At 41.9% G+C, this 20,887-nt stretch overlaps 1 protein-coding gene across 1 annotated transcript in view; it reads left to right on the top strand.

The window, feature by feature from the left end:
• Positions 1-276: 276 nt before the first annotated feature.
• The window catches only part of LOC115776620 (CD226 antigen-like), a 92,069-nt gene continuing 71,458 nt past the window's right edge, over positions 277-20,887 (top strand). The window contains exons 1-2 of the mRNA XM_030724345.1: positions 277-333; positions 16,811-17,147. Coding sequence (XP_030580205.1) covers positions 277-333; positions 16,811-17,147 — 394 coding nt within the window. The remainder of the gene's footprint in view (positions 334-16,810; positions 17,148-20,887) is intronic.

Genomic DNA, 20,887 nt, shown 5'->3' on the forward strand with positions numbered 1-20,887 from the left:
TTAAGTAGTGTAGTTATACCACTGTAAAATAAGTTGAATTCAACTAAATTTGAATTCATCTGAAACAAGTAAATTCATTTAGTTGGTCCAAAACATTACAAATTAGTTGGGCTGGCTCTATTAAATTAAATTGGGCCCAACTATAGTAAATAGGTTGAATCAACCTTAATAAATTAAGTTGAACCAACACAGGTGCTTTAAATTGGAGCAACAGAATTACATAATGCTGAAATAAAGTAAAGTAATCATGTGGAAATCTTTTCCATGATTTTTTTTATGTTAATCCAAAGAGTTATTTTTTTGAGTGCAGAACAAAAAATAGTTGTATCATCTGCAACAAAATTCAAAACATTAGTCACTCTACAAATATCATTAATATACATAATAAACAATTTGGGACCCAATACTGAGCCTTGTGGAACACCGCAAGTAATATTCAAACATGAAGATTTGGACTGACCAATTTGTACATATTTCTGTCTATTATCAAGATAACCTTTCAACCAGATATTTGCTACCCCTCTCACTCCATATATTTCCATTTTATATATTGATATTTTATGATCTATGGTATCAAAGGCGTTTTTCAAGTCAGTGAATATCCCCACTGCATATTTTCTGTTTTGTATATATTCTGTTATATGTTCCACTAAGTCTATCATTGCCAATGGTGTTGACCTGGCTGATCTAAAACCGTATTGACTTTCCATTAAAATGTTGCTTTTTTCATTGAAATTGTCGAGCCTTGCCACAAACAATTTCTCCATTATCTTAGAAAATTGTGAAAGTAAAGAGACTGTATAGTTAGTAAAATCATGAATATTACCAGCTTTGTGTAAAGGAAAAAAATTAGCTATTTTCATTCTTTCAGGGAATGTAGCTGTTCTGAATGATAGATCACACAGATTAAAGGGGACACAATTCCATCAATTACCTTTTTACTGCAGTCATATCAATAACATCACAATCTGTTGAAAGTTTATTTTTACATTTATTTACCATTTCAATAACCTCTCTTTCTTCTACTGGTTTCAAAAATATTCAGTTTGGATTTTAAGTCCACAAAACTCACTTAAACTATTCTGCTGAGATGGTATATTTTTTATTTCCTTGGCCAGTCTTGGACCCACATTTAAATATTTAAAGTAACATGCAGCAAGTCATTCCACCTTAAAAGCTGTTTACATGTTAAGAGGAAAATTAAATCTGGAGTAGTTCATTCACATGAACTGGACCATCTTATAGTGACCTTGGACCTTTGATTCAACTGCTGAACCATCATCCTTGATATGAGAATAATCCATCTGTTTTGTTTTGTTTGCCTGTGATCTGTTAAACTTGCAGGTTTACACTGTTTGTGTCAGGGTCCTGGGCTGGTGGCCCAGTGTTTTGTGTTTCTCTTGTATAGCTCTGTTTTGTTTTTCTTGGGTTGTGCCTTTTAGTGTTTCTTTTAGATAGTTTTCTCAGCTGTTGTTTAGATGTTCTGTTTAGTTTCCCTTCCTGTTGTTTCTTTGTGAATGGCTGATCCCCTTTGTCAAGTTCCCGGTGTTAGACCTGCGTGTGTTTTGTTCACTTTCTGTTTTTATTTTGGTAGTCTTGTGCTCCATGTGTTTTGTGTTGTGTTTTACTTCCTGTTATTAGTCTCATTCATTTCACCTGTTGTTCCCAGTTGTTTCCCCTCACCCCTCGTTTCCTCTGTGTATTTAAGTCTCAGTGTTGTTTAGTTCTGGGTTCGAGTCCTCGTAATTTTTATGTCTATGTTGACATTCCTGCTGTGTCCTTAGTGTTTTTGGGTTTTCTAGTTCTCTAGTTTTGGATTTCAAGTTTCGGGTTTTTTTGTTGTGTAGCTGCCTGATGTTCAACCTATTTCAGTTAAAACGTTGTTAATAAAATCTCCAGTATGTATCCTGCTCTCGCCTGTGTCCTGCTCTGAGGTCCTCCCAGCCTAGTTAGCCGCAGCAGCCGTGACAGTTTGTACAAACTCTACATTTCCTGTCTGTTTCAAATTAAAGGGCTTATCACAGCAGCAGTTCTCAAGGCTTTTATTGTGAAGTATTTGCAGTTAGAGGATTTTTAGTGTAAATGTGTGTGTTGGTGAAGTGAGCTCACAGTCAGCGTTTCTGTTCCTCTTTTTGCTCTGTGGTCTCAGAAATGTTTTTCAGTTCTTTTCAAATGATGACGCTGTTAAACTGGTTTTATTGAAAATATGAATTCATATGAATTCAAATGAAGATAAAATGACATCTGAGGGAAATTTTACCATCCAATCCATCAAAATGACACCAAGGAAATCTGAAGTGAACTCTGGGTTGAAATCAGTGCAGCAGTGAAATTGTTGAGCAGAAAATGGTGAAATATTCAAATCAAGCATAACCACATAAGGAAAGGAAAAAAGTCCCAGAGGAACATTCAGTACTTCCAGTTACAGAACCAGATCAAACCTTCAAATACAAAATAAATGACAAACTGCTTCTAACATCATGCTGAAAACATGAATTCAGAAACAGCTCTGCTGCTGCTGCTCTGATTCCAGGATTGTACTCACACACGCTGAAGACTGAAGAGTTTAAGGGTCGCCCTCGGTGCTCCAGCCGTGAGTCCGTTACCGTGAACTATGGAGCGGCAGATTTGTGCTGGAACTAAGTTGCACACAGCTGATGATTCCAGACTGCTTCCAGTACCTTAAAATGGAGATTCACACAGACAATCAGGTGACACCAAGTTCAGGAAAGAGAAGTGAAACTTTAATAAGGAAGAACTCAGAACACTCAGAAAGGCGTTTGAGGGGAAGCTGAGATTAAGTAACAGCAGAATCTGTGTGGACTTTAGAAACATGTTGGAGGTTTTCTGTTCTGTTATTGAGCACAGCCTTAAAAATGTGTTTCTCTGGTAATGTGACACTTTGAATCCAAACTGGCTTTACTGCAGATCAAAGACTCAGTGTATAAGTGGAAGCTGCTTTTAGCTGAGCTGTGTCCTCAATCCAATCTGAACTGAACAGTTTCCACTGTCCAAAAATAAAAGTCCTGCTCTCAGAGTCAGAAGTGCTCTCAGTGAAAAGGAAAAGTGAAAATGCTCTTTAAGGACGGCACATTTCACTGGTTTATTATCAGGATCAGCGCATAAATGTGGAAGCTGTACTTTGAGGTTGTAACTGGTTGAAGTTCAGCTGTGAAAAAGTGTCAGTCAGAAAAAAAGGAAACATTCAAACAGAGCAGAGAAGAAAAGTCCTGCAGATCAAACACTGAAACACTTGAAACTATGGATTCAGATCTACTCTGCTGCTGCTCTTATTCTTAGATTACATACTGATGAAAGGATGAACCTTCAGCTTCACACAGAGGCAATCGTCAGTGACAGATTCAAATACCCAGAGAGGCGTCTGAGGACACAAAGAGGAGCATCAGAGACAGATCGATTCATTTTTAGAATCACCTTTCCACCAACCCACATCGCTGTCCTGTTACTGAACACTGCAGTCACCACATCTACATAAGGAAAAATCACCAGCACTCAACAGGATGATGTGCTGCATTCAGGTGCACCTTAGGAAGTCCAAAATCTCTCCTTAAGCAGTTGGAAGCAGCCGTCCAAAGAGGAATTATTTCTCATGGTTTTCCTGTTTGTTCGAAATACAATCTGTGATTAAAACATTTATTTCTACATGGAAAAGTCATAGCACCCCCAAGAAAACAGCTTGTGTCTGTGTGTGTTGAGAACTGAAAGAACAAATGACCCTCAGAGCACCCTCAGTAAAATGCTTAGCCCCCCCTTAGGACCTGCAGAAAAATATTTCTGGAGCCGCCACTGAACAGAACCCAAACTGCTTGAGGTCCAGTGTGAAATATCCAGTCAGTCAGTCTACCAGGATGTTTTAGAGGACTTCATGATTCCTTCTGCTGAGGATCGGTATGGAGATGCAGATTTCATCTTCCAGCAGGACCTGGTCCCTGCCCATGCCGCCAGAAGCACCAAAGTCTGGTTTGATGACCATGCCACAGTGCTTGACTGGCCAGCCAACTCGCCGGACCTAAACCCCACTGAGAATCTATGGGGTATTCTCAAGAGGAAAATGAGGGCAACCAGACCCAGAAACAAAGAAGAGCTGACAGCAAGCTTCAAGGAAATCAGGGCTTCCATAACTCCCAGGCAATGCCACAGGATGACTGCTTCAATGCCAGGTCGCATCAAGGCAGTGATTAAAACAAAGGGATTCCTAACCAAGTATTGAAGATTGACATATCATTTTAAAGTGCCACATTTTGATTGATTTGATGTGATCCTAATTTCTTTTTTTTCTGCAAAAACTGAGAAGTAGTTTGGACTGAGTATTCTAATTTTTTGAAATCCTGTTTTTGTGGGTTTTATGAGCTAATCGTTTAAATTGTGGGGCTTGAATCTATAATCTGTGAAAGTTGAACTTTTTGAATGGAATTATGGAAATTAATCAACTTTTCCATGATATTCACATTTTTTGGAAAGGGTCTGTATATAGAATGAAGAAATAACCTGTTTTTCAACAATCTTTAGGAGTCTTGGAACAGCTGATGGTTCACAAGCAACATGATGTCAGCTAGCTGAAGCAGTTAGCCTAAAACTGACTGTATAGGAGTCAGTGGAGGATTGGATCAGTGGAGGTGTAGCAGTTCTGAATTAGTAGTTAATGAGACGAGGACACTCGCTCTGGTCACAGCTTTTATTTCAATCCCCCTTTAAAATGGGAAACCAGGGGCATTGGTTTGGTGGACACAGCCTGGCTACACTCTCTGTAAGATGTGGATGAAAGAAACACTGTGAATATAGATGATTTAAAAGGTATTATTTTACAGGCTGGAAACAGACACAACCCTATTAACAATATCGTTCTAATGCCTAATGCATTAACAACATATTTTCAGTGTTTATTCCTGATTACCACAATCTTTTCAGCTGCTAGCTTAATCTATCAGCAGGAAGGAACACAAGCTGCTTGTCTCCTCTGAGGGGGAAACACAGCAGTTGTGACTAGTGATGGGACGGTCGCGAACGATCCGGCTCTTTGAAGTGAACGACGGGAGCCGGATCCTGGTAGTGAGCCGTTTCTTTTTTCTTTTTGTTCGTTCCTTTTTTTTTTTTTTTTTTTTGTGGAGGCCGCACGTGATTGGTTAAGATGAATAGTAGCATATGATCGTCTGAACTGCACAAACTTGAATCCGTGTCCACACAGAAGGGAGGAGTTCGTAGGCACAGAAATTAGAGTTGTATTCACAGGACTTTACACTCACAGCTTTTAGATTCGTACTCACAGAAAAACAATCCTAATCCACAGTTTCTCAATTACGAATACGAATGTTAGAATTGTGCACACATCTTTTTGACAGTTATCTTACTCCATAGTCATCTTGGTTCAGTCTGTTTAAAAAAAAAGAAGAGAAACGTTGTTGTGTCATTTTCTCTTTGTTGCTGTTGTGTTTTGGTCCTCAGGGCCACCGTACCTTAACTTAAATCTCCTTTTAAAGCTCCTCAGTGGATCAATTTATGACTCTAATGGTGAGTTAAATGTTGGCTGAATCAGAGGCAAACTGTACACAACTGTGTTGTATACATGTAGCCAACAGGGGGCAGCACAGGAGCGTCAGTTTGTTCCGCAGCACCTGTGATTTCCTGTAAAACATCATACAGGGCTGTAAGTCTTCCTTCATTGATATTAATGTCAGCAAAACAGAGGAGATGATTTTAAATGTTGGTAAAAATCCTGACCTCCTGTAGCCACCAAGAACCAATTAGCTCATTAACCATTATCATTCTACTGATTACCAATTATCAGTAGAAGCGCTCTGGCACCCTGAGTGACGATAAAGTCACATTTAAGCCACAGGCTGATGCAGGAAATGACATCAGAGATTATTTTTATCATAAGCTCTGAGATTTTAATGTTATATTTTTATGAAAGTGTTTTATCTTTGTTGTAGAGAATCTGTGTTAACTTTTCCTCTCATGTGTGGGTTTGGGAAAGGGTTTTAAATTTGAGGAACAGAAATCAGTTGTTAAACTTTGCAGCAGGACTACCGGGTGTTCCTGAACAACCTGTGGGATGTGTGCAGGATCAGGACCCTGAGGAACACTTGCTCCATCCTGGCTGATTCCAGCTGCTCCTTCAGGGACACTTCAGGTTACTTCCCTCAGGCTGCAGATTTGTGGAGCCACGTTCAAGGACCAATAGGGTCAACAACTCTTTTATTACTGTGGCAACAGGTTTATTAAATAACACAGGGTGATTTCTATTATTAATTATTTATTATATATGTGAGATTACAGTTATATTTTGTTGTTTTAATGTCACTGCTAGTGTGGAGCCCACTGTGTGCTCACATGTGGATGTAATTTAAAATAAATGTAATAAATTCAAATAAGATCTCTAATGTTATGAATACATTTCATTTTGTTTTATTTATGTGCATCAATGTTTTTATTCACACCGTGTGTTAAACTTTGAGTGTGTCTGCAGTTACAACACTCCCACCAGTAGGAGGCACTGTGATGGTGGTATACCTGCAGCTCGTGCGTCCCCCTCATGGCTGAGGAGGAATCAGAGCTTCTTCTGTCTTTAATAAAGATTTCTTTTTTTCTTTGACTTTAAATCTGAGTCGGTGTAGAAATGAAGGGTTGGAGTCGTTCCCAGCTGTCACAGACAGAGCTGTGGGTACAAACAGAGCTCCAGTTCATCACAGGGCAGAATCACCTGTTAATGTTTGTCAGAAACCAGACCCTCAGTCAGCCATGTTCACCCTCTGAGGACCCCAATCCAAACACTGTGCTGTCTCAATGTGTCATTTTTGAGTTTTTAATGTTCTTCACCTCAACATTCAACATTTTTCTCTAAATATAAAAAACAGTGATGTCATCATCATTAGCTGCACACTGTTAAACCTTTCCTGAGTCTGACCTCTGAATGTATCTCCAGCATCCTTTATCCACTCTCCCTCCTCTGCACACGTCCAAACCATCTCAGCCTCTCTGTCTCCAGACTGTCCCTCTGAGGGACTCGTTCCTAATCCTGTCCATCCTGCTCACTCCCAGTGAACATCTGAGCATCTTCAGCTCAGCTTCCTGTCGTTGTGTCGGTGCCACCATCTCAAATCCATCCATCACAGCAGGGCTCACTGCCACCCTGTAAACCTTCTCCCTCATCTCCTCCTGCCTGCACTCTCTCCTTGTGATAGGACTGATAGTTTAGTTTGCCTCATTCATCAGAAAGCAGTCTGTGGGTGGTGGGGTGGGGGATGGGGCCGCGGTGGGGTGGTTGGGGGGGACTGGGCACTGCATTTCCATGCCCAGGCCAGTATGTCCTGTCGCCTGTTTGTGTCTATTGTTGAGTGAATGGGCATCTAGGGGGAGCGGGCCGCCCTCTGCAGTGGGGGCGAGGGCGCCAACCTCGGGTGCTGCAGTCCTCCGGGATGCTGTCACCGCGGCCCCGGGCTCACCTCCCCCTGCCCTGTGCTGGGGTGTGGGAGGTCGGGGTGCCTATTGAGCCAGCGGACAGCTGGCTCTCTTCTTCCAGGATTCTTCCTGGTCATATGCCCCCCCCCCCTCTCCCCCTCCCCATACACAAACACACACACACACACACACAGAATACACATCACTCACAGATGTAGGATGGAGAGGCCACGTGGAGAGCTGCACCACCACTTGCCTCTCCGTTTTAATTGCACTTTAGTCATTATAACTCACAACACATACACACTTACAACCTGATACACATAGGACCTTTGGGGCAGGCATGTTACTCAGAGGTTGATGAGGTGGGGCCGCTGAGGTGGCCCCACTCGGATCCTCGTCACTGTCTGTCTCCAAATTTTATTTGCACTTTAGACATGGAGGGTTTTGGGGGGGCAGTGTGGGCAAGCACTGACGACCAACAGTTGGTGCTTGTGGCATAACTGTCCCCTCAATTTTAACTGCACCCTATACACCTCATTCACTCACAAACATTAACACATAGACCTACAAGTTGGGGAGGAGGAGGGGTGGATGGGTCATCTTACACCCCGATTTCTTGCGTCTCGCCCGGGGTAGGGGTCGGGTGGTTCCTTGGGGACCGGGCTGGTGGCGTCCTGGGGTCGCTGTTGGCCCTGGGGTGGTTTCCACTTGTCCCGTCTTCAGAGGGTGGGTAGCTATGGATGAATGTGTGTCTTTGTGTATTTGTCACCGTCTCCGTGAGTATGGGTGGGTGAGTGAATGTGTATGTATGGCATATCTGTGTGTGGGTAAGTATGTATGGGCATGTATGAGTATCTGTGCATAAATGTGTACACGGGTGTCTGGGTGTGTTTGTATGTATGGCTGGACCTGGGTCTGGGCCTTGTGCCTTGCCTCCTGGCCACTCCTTGCTGGTTGCCTCCTCCCCCCTACCCCCCTGGGATGGGGGTGCCTCGGGGTTCCTGGGTGGGGCTGGGTGTTCTGGCGTGGGTGCTGGCCTGCCCCCCTTGGGGGTGCGGTGCGGGGCTGTGTTGGCTTCTTCGGCGTGGGGGGGGGCTCTGTGGAGGGTCGGGCGGTCCTTGGGTGCCGTGGGCCCGGGAGCCCTGCCGCCGGCCAGTGCAGGGGGCTGGCCGCTGGGGGGGGGCTGGCTTCTCATCGCCTTGGGTTCCCTGGAGCCCTCGCTCCTCGACTGGGGGGGCTCCGTCTGAGACCACCCTCTCCCGTCTGCTGGGGTAGGTGTGCGGTTGTCTTTGGACTGAGTGGCCGGGGGTCTTCCTGGCTCTTGGTGGGCTGCTGGTGGCCTGGGTTTCCGGGGGCTTTCCGTACCTGCCTCTGGCTTCTGATGGGTGGAGCTGCAGCGTTTTGCCCTCATTGGTAAGTACGTTCCATGACACAGACACAAACATGACACAGACACAAACGCCCACTCAATCACAACTCAACAAAATTGTTGGTGTGCGTAACATGCTTTGTTAGTTTTGTTTTTCACACACAAATTTATTTTTGCAAGTATTGATAGTATTTTTTTATATGTTAAAGTGATGAAGTATCTGATTAATAGACTTGTGCTCTTTCCCCTTTTTTTTTGCTCCCTTTCTCTCTCCCTTTTTCTTCTCTTTATTTTCCTCTTCTTCAGCCTGTCAGCTCTGGCTGTTACATAGTATGTGGAAAAATAACTCAGATAAATAAAATAAAGGGTTAAAACATCAACAAGAAGAGCCTATTGAGAACCTATAGAGCTCATCTTGAAATAGCAAATATGTTTGGCACAACAACGCATTCAGATCACAGTTCTGCTTGCAAGATCTACCAGACATGACAGGCTAAAAAAAAAAAAAAAAAAAAAAAGAAAGCAGTCTGTGCACACTCCTGCTCTCGGGCAGGTACACGTTGCTGTCTTTGACAACACAAAGGGAGTCGACCACTCGTGGGTTTAAACTCTGGACTTTATCCTTCACACCTGTAAACACAAAGAAGCTGAGACTGACGTTTCCTGTAAACAGATCCATTAATGTGCTCACACAGCAGCAGCAACATTACATTAAATGTGTTATTGAAGAAGAACTTCTGCTCTCTGCTGAATCCACAGTGATAATGAAGCTGTAGCAGGGAGAGTTGAAGCCTCAGCTCTAAGCCTTTCAATGAACACACATCAGATTGTCGTCACTGAGCTCACTAATGTGTCTGCTTTCCAAATGTCATCACCTGAAGCAAAGCTCAGAGGCTTTCCTTTGGCACAAGTCCAGCAGGATTACAATGAGAAGAGACGTGTAACGTCTGAGCCGTGGAAGCAGAAATCAAAAAGGCTGTTAAAGAAAAACAGTCCAGTTTTTTAAATACTTTATTTTCCTCTCAGCAGTGCATTCAGGCAGCACATTTCTATAAATATATATAAATCAAACTAAGTAAAAGAATGAAGCTAGAGACAAAAGAAAATCAGTTATGTATCTCCAACCCAAAGATAAGAAAACTGCATCCAACAGCTGTGCAAACACTGGGCTGCGCCCCGTCTCAGACGAGCTGGCTGTTCACCACCACGACCCGACACACAGGAGCTGCAGCTCATGTCTGCGTACTCAGTCACTCCTCCTCCAGCAAATAATGATTAAGCATCAAGTAAGTACAAAATGAAATTATAATCTATCATTGAAAGAGGGTGATAATAAGTTAACAGATAAAAGTAAATGTAGATACATTAAGAGACTCTGACTGCTCCTTAAACCTCCTGTAGACGAGTTTTTTGATTACATTCATGCAACACAAGGTAAACCCCACATAGTGAACACAGATACAGTGTGACGTACACTCAAAGCACTGACTGATGACATGTCCAGTGTGTCACATGTCTCCCTTCAGTGTGAGAAGGCAACTCTCCCCCTGAGATCAGGTTCTACAAATGACACATCTGGACAGAGTAAAAAACACCCGGTGATTGGCAGATTGCGGTGTGCCATTATACAGTATGTGTGTGTGTGTGTGTGTGTGTGTGTGGGTGTGTGTGTGTGTGTGTGTGGGCGGTATCAGGGAATGAATCTTCATGTACATTCATTTCGTGCAAAGTTATTTTCAGAATGTGGAAACAGACAGGAAGATCACGCCGGGGACTTTCCAGGTAACTCTCTCTCAGTTCAGGGAATCCCTCAGCCTGCTGCTGCTGCTGTTGTTAGAGCTGACAGTGCAATGTTGAGTCTAATTCAACCAAAGAGTTTTTGTGCCATTTTAACTGTTTTTACAAAAACAATGTAGCTCTGAAAGGTCATGAAAATAAAAGATTCAACTATTTGTGAAAGAGGGCACGCCTTCTTACACAAGTCAATCTTAGAGAAACTCTAAACCAAATCTGAAACAGTCTCATGGAGTTGCAATCAAAAAGAAGCTGTAGTGTGACATCCTGATCAGCCTTAAGTCCTCCAGCTGAGTCATATCTGCTTAAAGACTCTCTGAGACGTCTCTAAACTTTTAGTTCAGGTGTTTCCTGTGAGATGAGTCATTAACAGGTTCACACTAACAACGGCCCTGAAAGGAAAAGCTGCATTTGATTGTTGTTGATGCAGTTTCATTTAATGATCCTCAAAAATGTGATTCTCATGTTTAAAGTAGAAAAAGCTGAAGAGCAGCAGGCACAGACTCACACTGCAGTTTGTTTGTACTTCCACTCACAGACTCATGAGGAGCTGAGCCTGTTTAAATTCTATTCTCATTTTTAGTTTCCTTGTTAAATACTTAAAGCAGGTCATGTTCAGCTTTATGCTCAGCTATAAAACATCCTGTGTGTAGTGTTGTAGTCAAGACCACCTAACCCGAGACCGAGACAAGACCAAGACCAGAGGGTATCGAGACCGAGACAAGACCAAGACTTTTAGGGTCCGAGACCAGTCGAGACCAAGACCGAGGGGGGGCGAGACCGAGACAAGACCAAGACCAGTGCCTGACACTACATGACACAATAAAATGTGAAACATGATCAAAATCACTTCTCAAATTGATCTGAAAGATCCGCATTCCCATAAAATCATCCTGATATTAAACACTCACAGCTCAAATAAATATAACCATCTTTATTTAATACTCCTGGGTGACTTCCATCATTTATCACAGAATGTAAAACAATTATTCATAGTTCATCACAATAGTCTTAACTTTTCTCTGCCTTTCATAAACTATGCATAAAGTTGTGTTGTTTTTAAACCAACAACCTTTGTAAAAATGGGTGCTTTTTCAAAACCACATAGCTAAATGTGTAAAACTGAAAAAATGGCAAACACTCATCAACAGTAAGAACTAAAGCCTTTAATCTTATACAGATTAAAGCTGCAGGATGTAACTTTTATAAAAATCTGGTTTTTACATATTTGTTAAAACTGTCACCATGTCAGACAGTATGAGACCGATAATCTGCGAAAAAAATGGAGCTCCTCCACCTCCTCCCTGAACCGCTCCCAGTCAAAAACAACCAGTCAGAGCCAGGAGGAGGGTCTTAGCACTGTCAATCACTCCTGGTGTATGCTGCTCAATGTAGTTGTGTGCAACACTTCATAATTTGGTATCGATCCTATGTAAAGTAAACACAGGGCCATTATCACCGATACTGATACCAATACTTTTTAATAATTATGAAGAATTTCCATGAAGTTTAATTGGTTTGAGATTTTTTTCCTTTGGATCATTAATTAGTTAAAACCCAGGATAGAACTGGGCAAAGTTTATATGTAAGTAGAAAATACTTTATCAAAATAAAAGTTATTGTTCTGAAACAATAGAACAAAACAATTTTCCCCATACATTGATGTCTGGAATTTTTTTTCATAAATTAAGTGTACAAAATCATCACTCAAGAACAAATGCAAACTTTTTTCCAGGTAGATTTTTCAGAAAGTATAATAAAAAAATTTAATAAAAAATGTTCCTTCATTCATTAATTTTCTACAAATTTAAATTTAAATTTGATTTAAATGTTTCATAGCAAAATCCTTTTTTTTTCCCAAATAAAATATGTTATGCATCACATGACAGTATAACAAAACACTGTGGGGAGAGGAGGAGCAAAGTGCTCTGTGCTGTGACAGGAGCGACACTTAGACAGTCAGCTCGCATCTTTGATGAAACCGCAGCACTGCATACAGGAGAGAAACTGAAGCCAAAGTATCGATCTCATTAGACTGATATTGATCAATACCAATACAACGTTGGCATCCATATTATCGATATTAGGATCAATCTGCCCACCACTAGCTCAATGTACTAATGGCGGAGAAACAACTTACTTACTTCTCTGCTGTTACCATTGGTGGTGGCCATGGTAACTTCCGGGTTCTAGCAAGAAATATTCCTCACCCCAGCACTAATGCTAATGCTAATTAGTAAGCTAATACTAACCACCAAATGCCGCTCCCACTTGTTAATTGAGTGATGGGGCCTAAGACATAACCAGAAAGCAGTAATCAGTTTTTTTGGACGTGTAGTTACATTTCTCGAGGTGCATGTCAGGTTTGCTTCAGAGAGGATTTTCAGTTATACACAAAGGATCAATGCAGAACTCTAAATCAGGCCTTATTAGATCGATAGAATGATCATTTTTGCATATAATCCAGAAAAGTTACATTTATACATCACGCATTTAATGTGTCCCAGAGTGCCGTTTCCTTCCACTGTGTTTGCAGAAATCACATAAAAAAATACACAACAAAAACATAATCCAGATTCCTCGGCTGCTAATAGCATTTCCTACATTTGAATATCAGCCACCATATTGTGAGCATAAACTATCACGTTTTTAATGCAACAATAGGAAGTGACATCATCTTGCTGGGAACTGTAGTATTTTATTCTTGAAGGCCTCTCATAGCTCTACTGGTGCTGAAAACTAATGTTTGACTATGGCTTTCTGAATACAAGTAGGGCTGCAACTATCAATTATTTTAGTAATCAAGTATTTAATTGATTACTCCGTCAATTAATCAAGTAATTGGATAAGAAATAATTTTTCATTTTAACAATTCATCAGCATATTTTAACTTCCGTACTGCAGATGTTTCTCTGTGTGAAACAAACAGGGTGGATGGAGCAGCTACAAAGTTCTCTGTTCTTCATGTTGCTGATCAGGTGGTTGATAAAAACATTTTGACGGATCCCCTCTGTACTGAAGTTGGTGGAGGGGGCACCGAACGATTGCTAGTGCTAATGGCAGCCCCCCTTTCCCCAGTACACTGTGGTTATAGATCAGTTCTGGTGGCTACAGCTGACGTAAAGAAAAAAATAACAGCTGACATCCTCTGCACAACACGCGCGCACATTCAAACATGCGCACTCACAGCACAGAGAAGTGGGGGCGTGAAAAAACATCTCAGCGATCCACTCGTGTTAAAGGGTCGTTTTTGTTTTTTTGGAAATGCTCCGCTTACACGGAGACACCTGAGCTGCAGAGCTGAAACCAAACATCAAAGCAACAAATTTGTGTCGAGGATTTTTAATAATCGAATTGCGTTATTCCAAGAATCGTTGCAGCCCTAAAACTTGCATTAAATTTTTAGTTTGTGTATCAAAATACATGAAGGTTGGTATTTACCTTTCATGCTGGGATTTTTTTGTTGAATCGGAAGCCTGAAATTTTCCTTTGATCTTCATTTTCCCTCTTACTTCTCTTCGTGTTCATGCCGGTTGTTATTTCGATTTATGCAGCACACGCGTGACCATAGTGAGATCAAACGTACACACTGTGAATGAAACTGTCCGTGCTCTGTGGTAGATTGCAAACTGCGGTGAAATGATACAGGCGTAAGCAGCGATAATAGCAGCGACCTAGCTGGGGCGGAGTCTGTGAGGTGCGCTCCTTTGAGAGGCAGAGGAGCGCAATATTTGTGGGATTTGAATCAGTACGTTTTGCATCCAATAAAAGCAAAGATGTTAACAAATAAATTGGACAGTATTCTGGCAATTTAGTGATATTTCCACAGCTGTGGTCTTGACTGGTCTTGAAATAAAATCCCGAGTCCGCAAGGTCCGAGTCCATGACAAGACCGAGACCAAATGCGGTCGAGTCCATGACAAGCCCGAGACCATCAAAAAGCGGTCTCGAGACCGGTCTCGAGACCAAGACCGATCTCGAGTACTACAACACTACCTGTGTGCTGCAAACAGGACTTTATGCACTGCTAAGAAGCCTGATTTATATCTTTATATCAAATATATAGAGACACCTTTTAGACTGAATTTGGCATTCTTAAAACCTTAAACTGATATATAAAGATTTATGCTCAATCATCCAGGTAAAGAAAGCTGATTCTAATGGATTTAATGTTTTCTGTGGGAGAAATGGTGGACTCCATCTGCCTGGAGCCCAGACGGGATGGTTTCTGGAACTGGATCAGCAGGATTCCAGTGATGTAAGATCTGCTCGTATGACAGGATCATGTAGGACCTATGCACGAGACTCACATGTGCTCAGAGAGTAGAAACTATCAGAGATTAAAAAAAAAAAAAAGCCCACACTCAGGCACTCGTCATGTTTGCATGTTATTATCAGAATAAGATCTCAGAATGAATTTTTCATGTCATTTTGTTACAAAAATAACCTGTTTTTAATAAATAAATAATCTCTTTCTTTCCTTTGGCATTAACTGAGTAAGAGACTGTCTTTATAGAAGATAAACAGGGGTGCTGAAATTTGCTTTCGGTCTATCAGTGTATGAATGAAGCTTGCTGCAGAAAGAGAATGAAAGCAGTCCATCTATGCGCCATGCTGTTGTTGTTAAACCTGCAGACATGGTGTTAATACCAGGGGAAAGTGTCATATTGTATGACAGCATAGGTTGTTCCAACACTACACAACAATCATCAGGTTACTTGTTGGTATTTGGTAAAGAGGAAGACCTTTTTCAGACAGTGTTGGACTAAGGACTGTAGTAGATAGAGAAATGTACACATGGCACAGTCTTGGCACATGTACATGAGGCTAAGTTCAGTTAGTCTGGCATTCACCCAGTACAAACCTGTTAATTGTGTGTGTTTTTTTCTTTTTCTCTGCTCTGTAACAGAGTGTGGCAGAGACAGACCATTTAGAGGCAAACATTTCATTTTTGAAGCCAACAGTTACAGCAACAGTGTTTCCAGTTCTGTTGACAGACTGGTTTTTGTCCTCTCTGTTAAACGAGCAGAACTCTGCTCTGTAAAAGCACTGGGACGTGTGAAGATGAACTTTAAAGCACAACCTTCCTGCATGTTGTTACCAGTTGCAGATGTGCAATGCATAATAAAACAATTTATAAAATAACATGCAGTTACTGAACCCTGAAGAAACTTCGATACCATATCTTCTGACATGGGTACAATGGTCTGACTACAGTGAACCTGCACCCTGCTGGTGCTGAGGTATATACACCAGAAGCATCAGTGGGAATAAAAAAGAAACTAATTTGTCATAACACTTGTTAAGAAAAAGTTTCGCCTGTAAATAATAGGTGTGTGTTTTCTTACACAGTATGACTCCTCCTGCCGTTAACGCGGTTAGAGCGAGGATGAAGTCACTTCATGCTGCAAGTTTACAGTAGAGAACAGTGGAGAACAAACGGATTAAAGCTGAAAATGTTCTCCTTGAAACCACCGGCGGGTTTTTTAATGGCTTGTGAATCTACAGCGCGCTGCACCGCTCTCTCTCTCTCTCTCTGCTGTTTGTTGTGATTTGGCGTTTTAAATAAAGTTTAATTGAACTGAATTAAATGTAAGTCAGTGAATCTCACCCAGCGTAGGCTTGGCACTGACACTGGTACTTTTTCTGAGGGAAACCCCCCCTTATGTGAGCTCCCTCAGAGCATATAAAGTAGAGGAGTTGACGGAGCACATTGATTTCATTAATGGAGTTAATCCAGAGAAATGATTAACTTAATCCGGCGTGCACTCCTCTGGACTCTGCTGATTGGCTGTGTTTCTGCGTCCGAAGGTGAGCCGTGCAGGTACTCAGGTGTTTAAATATATGAAGTATTTTGAGTTTTCCTCTTTAATCGGTGCTACTGCTGTTTGGTGAAATGTTTACATTCTAGGAACATCGGAAAACCTTTATCTGATCCATCGACTTTACCCGATTTAACGACCATGTGTAAAAACAGCAGACCGCTAAAACACGCATGTTTGATTGAGCATCATTAATTTTACTTTGAGAGAACAAAGGCAGCACAAACCCTCAGCAAGAAAAGCAGCTAATGAAGAAAATCATTAAATCGTCTGTAACAGGACTGAGGTGTTTGTCACAACAGCAGAAATCAGTGATGATCGGAGCTGCAGGAATGAACAACCGCACTCTGATCTGTTTAACCTCACACTTTCCTCTCTTTTAGAGATAAACGTCACAGCTGAGTCTGGACAGAACGTCACTCTGACGTGTCGAGCTCCAAACAAGAACATCGTAGTCGTAGAGTGGAGCAGAGCTGACCTGGAGTCAGATTATGTCCTTTTGTACCGTGATGAGCAGCTTGTTCCAGAACACCAGCATCCATCCTTTAAGAACCGGGTGGATCTGCAGGACAGACAGATGAAGGATGGAGACGTGTCTGTGATTCTGAAGAACGTGATGATTAATGATGCTGGAACATACGAGTGTCGTGTCTTCAGGAGAAGAACAAACCGCAGGAAGAGAGCTCTGTTGAAGACTGACCCCATCAGCATCATCACCCTGAGAGTTGTTGCTCCTCCAGGTGAGTGAGCAGAGTTCAGTGTGTCTGTGATCAGAGGTGAAGCTGCTTCCTGGTTGTTGATGTTTGTTTCTAAAGATGTTGTTGATGAGACTTTGTAGAAAGCAGCTGGTCTGAGTGGTGTGATCAGAGTGCAGTAGATAATGTCTGACAGCAGTTTGAAGAGGAAATGGATTCTGTTCTGTTCTTCATTCATCACCTACCTGACAGCTGACACCTCACACCTGTTTCTACCTGCAGGTCCAACAGGAGGAGACACAGAGGATGGAGGGATGGAGGATGTAGGGGAGGAGGATGGAGGGAAGGAGGATGGAGTCAGTAGAAGATGTCCTGGCCTGGCAGCTGGTCTGTCAGTTTTTGGTGTGATTTGTGTTGTGGTTTCTTCTTTTGTGATCTCTAAAAAACTGAAGAAGAAGAATTGTCTCCTTCCTCCTCCTGATCATCAGTCTGAAACAAAAAACTCTACATTTTGTTTCTGTGTTGGTTTACAAGAAGCTCAGACAGATCAGAGTTTCCTGTAGCATCAGAATATACCTGCATTATTAGAGCTGCAGATCCTGTGTTTTCAGGCAGTGTCAAAGGCTTGTATAAGCTGACTGAACTGTCCTGCTGTTTTTTTTTTCATCTCTACAGTTTTTAATTCATGAGCAGAAGATCAGCTGGAAGCTCCTGAAACTCTGAGTCCTCCCCTGAGCTTTAAAATGTGAGCAGAAACAAACAGGCCTTAAACTGTTAGTAGTGATGATGATGATGATGATGTGCCTGTGATCCTTAGTCAGGAGAAAGCAGATGTGCTGCCACCTGCTGGCTGTAATTTGTCACTAAAGCTGTGATAAAAGGTGAACATTAGATTTTATTCTCTTCTTCCAGTGAATTCATCACACTTTAATGAGTCTAGAACAAACAGTGTTGAAGCTGCTGAGAGGACAGGAAATGACATCACACTGAGTGATAATAAAGTCACATTTGAGCCACTGTTGATGCAGGAAAGGACACCATATTTTTATCGTAAGCTCCGAGATTTTAATGTTATACTTTTCTGAGTGTTTTATCTTTGTTGTAGAGAATCTGTGTTAACTTTTCCTCTCATGTGTGGGTTTGGGAAAGAGTTTTAAATTTGAGGAACAGAAATCATCTCCAGGGAATTGTTAAACTTTGCAGCAGGACTGCCGGGTGTTCCTGAACAACCTGCAGGATGTCTGCAGGATCAGGATCCTGAGGAACACCTGCTCCATCCTGGCTGGTTCCAGCTGCTCCTTCAGGGCCACTTCAGGTTACTTCCCTCAGGCCGCAGATTTGTGGAGCCACGTTCAAGGAGCAAAACTCTTTCATTACTGAATCAGAATCAGACTTTATTGACCAAGTATCGCTCACACAAACAAGGAATTTGTTTTTGGTTACGCTCGCAGTGCACGAAAAATACAGTAAAAATAATCTTATTCACACAGCTCACTCTCTCCTTACACACACATTCATACCCGTAAATCTAGAAAATATTTAAAATATTTAGCATGTGCAATTTACCTTGTAATTTTAAAAAGGCGCAGTTTGTGCAGTATAAAAACTATAGAAAATATAAAATATATTAAAAAATTGAAGTAAAGGTGAGAATCCTGTGTATGCCCTTACATAAATTAAATAGGAAATTTTTGATGTGCAAGTGTCCCAAGTATTAACAGTTCAGTAGTGTTCAATTGTTCATGAGAATAATGGAAGTTGGAAAAAAGCTTCTCTGTAGCCTGGTCGTTCGGGTCTTCATATGGCTGAAACGTCAGCCTGATGGAAGGCACCGAAACAGGTGATGGCCAGGGTGAAAGGGGTCAGTGATGATTTTCTCTGCATGCTTCCTGATTCTGGAGGCATGCAGGTCCAGCAGTGTGGGCAGCTTTACACCGATGGTCCTCTCTGCAGACTTGATAATACGCTGCAGTCTCTTGGTGTCGTGTTTTGTGATAGCGCTGCCCCACACTGTGATGGATGTGGTGATGATGAACTCTATGATGGCTTTAGAACTGCACCATCAGCTCTTTGGGTAGGTTGAACTTCCTCAGCTGGTACAGAAAGTACATCCTCTGTTGTGCCCTCTTGATGATGGAGTTGATGTTACTGTGGCAACAGGTTTATTAAATAACACAGGGTGATTTCTATTATTAATTATTTATTATACATGTGAGATTAGTTATGTTTTGTTGTTTTAATGTCACTGCTAGTGTGGAGCCCACTAATGTGTGCTCACATGTGGATGTAATTTAAAATAAATGTAATAAATTTAAATAAGATCTCTAATGTTATGAATACATTTCATTTTGTTTTATTTATGTGCATCAATGTTTTTATTCACACCGTGTGTTAAACTTTGAGTGTGTCTGCAGTTACAACATTCCCACCAGTAGGAGGCACTGTGATGGTGGTACACCTGCAGCTCGTGCGTCCCCCTCATGGCTGAGGAGGAATCAGAGCTTCTTCTGTCTTTAATAAAGATTTCATTTTTACTTTGACTTTAAATATAAAGTCGGTGTAGAAATGAAGGGTTGGAGTCGTTCCCAGCTGTCACAGACAGAGCTGTGGGTACAAACAGAGCTCCAGTTCATCACAGGGCAGAATCACCTGTTAATGTTTGTCAGAAACCAGACCCTCAGTCAGCCATGTTCACCCTCTGAGGACCCCAATCCAAACACTGTGCTGTCTCAATGTGTCATTTTTGAGTTTTTAATGTTCTTCACCTCAACATTCAACATTTTTCTCTAAATATAAAAAACAGTGATGTCATCATCATTAGCTGCACACTGTTAAACCTTTCCTGAGTCTGACCTCTGAATGTATCTCCAGCATCCTTTATCCACTCTCCCTCCTCTGCACACGTCCAAACCATCTCAGCCTCTCTGTCTCCAGACTGTCCCTCTGGGGGACTCGTTCCTAATCCTGTCCATCCTGCTCACTCCCAGTGAACATCTGAGCATCTTCAGCTCAGCTTCCTGTCGTTGTGTCGGTGCCACCGTCTCCAATCCATCCATCACAGCAGGGCTCACTGCCACCCTGTAATCCTTCTCCCTCGTCTCCACCCACTCCTCCTGCCTGCACTCTCTTCTTGTGGTCTGTCTGCTGCTTTGGATTGTTGAACCAGCCATTTAAACTAGGTGTGGGCAGATTGATCCAAGTATTGATAGTATTGATGCCAACACTGGTATTGATACTATCATGATAGGACTGATAATTTAGTTTGCCTCATTCATCAGAAAGCAGTCTGTGCACACTCCTGCTCTCCTGCAGGTACACGTTGCTGTCTTTGACAACACAAAGGGAGTCGACCACTCGTGGGTTTGAACTCTGGACTTTATCCTTCACACCTGTAAACACAAAGAAGCTGAGACTGACGTTTCCTGTAAACAGATCCATTAATGTGCTCACACAGCAGCAGCAACATTACATTAAATGTCTTGTTGAAGAAGAACTTCTGCTCTCTGCTGAATCCACAGTGATAATGAAGCTGTAGCAGGGAGAGTTGAAGCCTCAGCTCTAAGCCTTTCAATGAACACACCTCAGATTGTCGTCACTGAGCTCACTAATGTGTCTGTTTTCCAAATGTCATCACCTGAAGCAAAGCTCAGAGGCTTTCCTTTGGCACAAGTCCAGCAGGATTACAATGAGAAGAGACGTGTAACGTCTGAGCCGTGGAAGCAGAAATAAAAAAGGCTGTTAAAGAAAAACAGTCCAGTTTTTTAAATACTTTATTTTCCTCTCAG

The sequence above is a fragment of the Archocentrus centrarchus genome, unplaced genomic scaffold, assembly GCF_007364275.1.
Source record: "Archocentrus centrarchus isolate MPI-CPG fArcCen1 unplaced genomic scaffold, fArcCen1 scaffold_35_ctg1, whole genome shotgun sequence".
NCBI lineage: Eukaryota > Metazoa > Chordata > Actinopteri > Cichliformes > Cichlidae > Archocentrus > Archocentrus centrarchus.